Here is a 5,806-nt window from a genome sequence, read left to right as displayed (position 1 = left end):
ATATATATATATATATATATATATATAGTGATCAGAATTCTATAACAAATTCATAGACATACTGCAGACATAACTTTTGGCCTGCTTGCTGCCACCACTAGAGGGAGCTCACTAACAGCATACTGTTGATGAATTGAATGCAATTACACAGAATGCAGTAAGCTCTGAAGCTCCCTCTAGTGGAGCAGCAGACAGAATCTGTGTGTATGCAGGAGAAGCAATGTATCAGAAATACAGAACTCCAACCGCTATAAGGATATATTGCAGAGAACACAATATTGGACCTAAGAATGACATGATGATAAAAAGTGGAGGGTAAAATAACAATGCAAGTAATAAATACCATCTTAATAAATGTGCCTGGCCTTATAAAACAGCATGAACTTTACTACAAGATTGAAAGAAATGTTAGCAGAAGTCTCCAAAACCTCAAAACAAGTGATACTTTAATCCAAAATGAAAAAAGGAAACAGCACCATAACTCACAATATATTGCACACCATCTCTCCGAGATTTTACAGCGGCTATTCTCGTAACGTCTTTCTTTATAATTTGGCAGAAATGAACAGACTAATATTTATACAGGTGTCTATATATGACATTAGTGATCAATGAGAAGTGGAATTACTGCAGTCCCATAAAAAAAACAAGTCATTCTAAAATCAAATAAAAAAAAAAGAAAGAAAGGTATTGTCAGGCCTTATACCTCACATTCCCTGGAACCTGTTTTGGTATATGTGCAGGGCCCAGTACTGCTTATGGATTCACAAGTTTCTCTGTTAGTCGCAGGCTTGTAGTCTACATAAAATTCCTGCGGAGTGAGGCTAATTTGTGTTAGGGATGATCTTTTTGTTTGGCTGTGATTTTTCATAAGGGTTGCCTGCTGCAGATGTCTTACACCTGCTGGAGACCTTTTCCATGACACATAGATTACTAAGGATATCACTAATACTGACAGGAACAGAGCAATAGTCCCTGCTATTATTTTATGTAAAGAAACACTATCTGCATCCCCACCGCTATCGTAGCCAGGTCCTGTCACTCCGACAGTCGGAGGCATTGAATGGTTACTTTCATGTTTAGTTCTTGTTATTTTGTGTTTCAGTGTTGTATTCCGCCCCGTTGTTTTCAGCTCCCTGCTTTCCGTAACATTTTTGCTGCAAATATTGTAGCTTTTCACTGCCTGGATGACGTTGACCCCCTGCAGATCCTTTGGGCTGGCACAAAGAATAGTGTTGTCTCGTAGGCCTTTAAAACTTTTTAGCCAGTTGACCAAGGAGCAGATATTTCGGCTACACTCCCAGATATTTCCCGCCAGGCCTACATCTGTCAGAGATCCCCAGCTGTCCAAGATTTCCTGGCCTATGAAGGTCAACTTATTAGAATCCAGGTTAAGCCTCTGAAGGTTTGGGACACATTGAAATACGCTCGGGCCGCTGAAGGCTTCAATCTCATTTCCAGACAAATCAAGTCGCTGCAATGAGGTCCAAGTCCAAGCCATGGTTTGTCCTATAAAACTGATCCTGTTCCACTGTAGGTAGAGGTTCTGTAGACTAACCAGCCTTGGAAAAAGGGCCAGGTTGAGTTTGGTGAAATGGTTGTGCTCTAAATGCAGTTCCTTCAATCTGATCATACCTGTAAAAACATTTCTGGCCAAACTCCGGATTCGGTTATAACCTAGATCCAGAAGTTCTAGATTCCTACAATCCTGAAAAATTCTCACTGGGATGGTTCGTAACAAATTGGACCTCAAGTGTAAGCTCTGCAGTTTCCTCAAGCCCTTAAATTGACCCGGTCCAAGTTTTTGTAGGGTATTGTAGGAAAGGTCTAGGTTTCTCAGGTTAGTGACGGGTCTGAAGGTGTTATTGAGAAGGTGAGAAATCCTATTAGAACTCAGAACCAGCTCCTTTAATCGACGGATCCCATTGAATGCATTCTCATCAATGCTGCTAATATGGTTATGGTCGACGTACAGCCAAGTGAGCTGATTAAGACCTTTGAATTGATTATATTTCAGGACGTAGAGACTGTTATACCGAAGAGATAACCCAACACATCCAGGAGATATTGATGAAGGGATTTCCTGCAGCTTCTGAGACTCGCAATAAAACATTTTTCCATCACACCTACATCCTGTAGGGCACCCACGTTCAGCAGAGGAGAGCATAGCCATGAAAACCAGCAGGGCTAGAAGCAGGAATACAGCTGATCCTCTTAATAACCGATAAGGGTTGAAACCTACAAGCAAAAGCCTGGAAGTGATTTTCTGATTTACAGTGTTTATACTATAGACATAGCATAGAATGGCTTAACAGCTTTGCTTCCATGATATATGAAGATTATAATATTCATGTAGCATAGAAAGCATCCAATAAAAAATAAAGCATGCAGAAAAATTGTGTCTAATTCTATGTGCTAGAGTTCTTTGGTGCTAGAACAGGAGTAATAATGTTTATAAACATAGAATAATAAGTCTAAATATATGTGTGCATACAAATAAACACATAGAATTAATTCTATATATCACTAAATTGTGTGTGTGTGTATATAAAAAAAACCCAATATATAAAATATTAAAATTATATATATATATATATATATATATATCTTAAAAATATTATATACTGTATATATATATATATATATATATATATATATAAAAAAATATCCTATATTAAATAGACAAAACTATAGATAGAAAATATTGATATATACAATTATGCAACAATATTATTATATATATAATATGATATATATCTATATATATCTATATATATCTATATATATCTATATATATATATATATATATATATATATATATATAAAAATTAATGATGAAATCATTACCATAAAGCAAATAAAATAGATAAAAAGCACTCATCTAGACATGTTGCTATATGATATTAGTAGTATACTGATACTACTGTAGAAGTGTGAGTGTATGTGCATTTGCACATGTGTCCTGGGCATGCATGCAGGTGCATGTGTGTGCAGTGTTTCCCCCCCAGCAGTACACATACCCATTCTTCATTCCTGTGAGAGCTGCTCCTCAGGTGTAGTTATTGCCTATGGGGCCAGGGGCACTTAGCCTCTGCCAGCTGCATTGTGGTGGTGGTGGTGACTCAGGGCTGCTTCCAGACATCCACTGACTTTGCTCCCTGGGAGAGATGAGCACTTTGCACCATCATTATGTGGCTGCTCCCTGATCTTCTCCAGCACTTGTGTACAGCACCAGAAGCAGAGATTTTGGAGAAGGGGTCAGTTCACCCTCTCTCTCCTCTGGATCATGATCTCCTGGCACAGATCTATTTTGCATCAATACGCCATGAAGCTTAGAGCCTGCACAATCCCCATGAACTCTCTGTATCCCTCTGTATCTGATGTATATATAGTTTTGCATCCGATCAGGCAACTCTAGTGTATCCCAGCAGGTCCAGCAGCAGCAGCAGCAGTGTATACAGCATTGTTTGTCAGAGCAGCTCACAGGCTAAGAAGCATGTAGGATGTGAAAACTGCGCTCTCTGTAAGTATGAGCTGATTAGCCTATTACATTGAGATGTGCTCTGCACAGCGCCCCCTAGTGGATGTTATTAGTGCTGTCTATCTCCATGCATGGCTCTCTCAGAGGCTGCTTCATGTGCTGCATATTATTACTGCCTGCCTTGGATTCATTTTAATGTATGTAAAGCAAATCAAAAGACAAGCAATGGAGTTTCATGAATAAACTTTACCTTACAGCCTAGTGTTCATGGAAATGTGCAGGCTTATTATATAGACATGTCTAGTTACTTATGCAGATGAGGATGCTCTTCATGTTTTATGGACTAGGTGATATATATATAGACTGGATAGGTGTTATATTAAACTAGTTAGGACTGCATATGGATGTTAGAAGACACTTCATAGAAGTCACTGGAAACTGAGGGAATTTCTTACATATCCATCTTTGATACTGTCTATGGATATACCTAGTCTCTTCCAGATAAGGGGTTAAGTCATTAAGATTGTGACACTTACTTTACATTGATTCAAGCTGCATCCTGTATTATAGCCCAGAGCTGTATTCACACTTCTGCTGGTTGTTATTAGAAACAGTTCTTTTCAGCTTTTAGTTGAACATCTACAGTATAATACAATGAGACAGATAATTGTTCTCTAACAAGTGTGGGGGCAAACATGACACTTCCCAGAAGGCAAATAACAAGAACAGACAGTGTACAGACACTGAGATTTCAGCTCTGAAGTCTGTAGAATTATGAATGCACCTCTGGATTATAATAGAGGATCAATGTAAACCTATAGTCCTTATGCAGTTCAATTCTATATACACACCATGGTAAGGAGATAGTGGATTAACACAAGACACATCTCAAAAGGGTATTCCATTAGTTACTAGCTCAGATACAATGAACTGTATGTGTTGTAGACGGTCAGCAGTATGCTGGTTAGAAACCTAATCCCAGTCTACAGTTTCCAAACATGTTTCCGTTTTGGGTCCGTATGGGGACCTGAAAGATGAATACCCTGTTTGCTTAAAAAGTGGTCACCTGTGAAAACCTGCAGACCCCATAGACTAAGAGGACTTGCCCCTAAAAACCTACGGAGAGTCAAATGCAGATGTGAATCCAACCTTAGGGAGCCTGCACACGGAGTTTACACTCGCTCATTCTGAACGTAAAACTCGTTCAGAGTGAGCGGCGTAAAAAACAGATCCCATTGACTTGAATGGGTGCTGGCGTATACGTGTATCACATTGAAAGCAATAGGTAAAAAAGCCTCCCATTGATTTCAATGGGGAGTGCACATATGCTGGCACCCATTCAAGTCAATGGGATGTGTTTTTTACGCCGCTCACTGTGAACGAGTTTTACGTTCAGAATGAGCAAGCGTACACTCCGTGTGAAGGCTCCCTAATTCAGTTTTGGAGCCCATTCACAGGGAATTCACTGCTTTATCCACATGTATATTAATGGAAAAATGCTTTAGGGGGCCCCTGTAGCTTGCCTGGGCTTTGGACCCCCAGACACTGCACTTTTCTCTTTATTTGTATGTGAATAAAATTGCGGTTTACATGAAATTGTGGCTTCAAAGCTGAATAATAGAGGCAAATTCACTAACTGTAGAATAACCTCCACAAGGTACTCGGATTAAGTCTATAACCGATTTACTCCTGACAGACTCTGCATTGTTATTTTACCCTCCACTTTTTATCATTTCACCATTATACCTCTGGAAACCTCTGTGAACTTTCTGTCTAAAGCGCTGCGGAAAGATCTGCAATGTGTTGCCGCCAAAAATTTTGGGGGTAACATGGTGGCTCAGTGGTTAGCACTGTAGCCTTGCAGTGCTGGAGTCCTGGGTTTGAATCCTGCCAAGGGCAACATCTGCAAGGAGTTTGTATGTTCTCCCTGTGTTTGCATGGGTTTCCTCCCATACTCTAAAGACATGCTAATAGGAAAAAATGTACATTGTGAGCTCTATATGGGGCTCACAATCTACATAAAGCTGGTTGCTAGTTGATAAAGTACATACAAGAAAGCTGTGTTACCAAGACATCAAAGTATATGGGACGCTTGTTAAGGTGGCAGGAGACCACACTTGTTCTGGGTCCTTTTAGACAGCAGATCTGATGTCTTTATAAGCAGTAGCTGAAGGGATATGTCATCTGAACTGAAGCACAATATAAATAAAGCGGCGTTCACACTACTGCCACCGTCCGCCCCAGGGTCTCCATCCTAAACCCCGGGGAAACTGGACAGGGGACGGCTTGCCAGCGGTCAGCTTTAAAGGGATCCTATCATAGAAA

The 5,806-nt window shown here is 39.9% G+C and overlaps 1 protein-coding gene across 1 annotated transcript; it reads right to left on the bottom strand.

Annotated features, from left to right (window-relative positions):
* Positions 1-677: 677 nt before the first annotated feature.
* On the bottom strand, positions 678-3,500 carry LRRTM3 (leucine rich repeat transmembrane neuronal 3). Its single transcript, XM_075257958.1, has 2 exons — positions 3,021-3,500; positions 678-2,238 (listed from the first exon to the last, which is right to left on the bottom strand). Exons 1-2 carry the CDS (start codon positions 3,022-3,024, stop codon positions 701-703), a joined length of 1,542 nt encoding a protein of 513 aa, XP_075114059.1. The 5' UTR covers positions 3,025-3,500; the 3' UTR covers positions 678-700.
* Positions 3,501-5,806: the final 2,306 nt, after the last annotated feature.

This window comes from Leptodactylus fuscus, chromosome 10, assembly GCF_031893055.1.
Source record: "Leptodactylus fuscus isolate aLepFus1 chromosome 10, aLepFus1.hap2, whole genome shotgun sequence".
Classification (NCBI taxonomy): Eukaryota; Metazoa; Chordata; class Amphibia; order Anura; family Leptodactylidae; genus Leptodactylus; species Leptodactylus fuscus.
The sequence above is the reverse complement of the archived record's forward strand: the minus strand, read 5'-3'. Positions and strand labels throughout refer to the sequence as shown.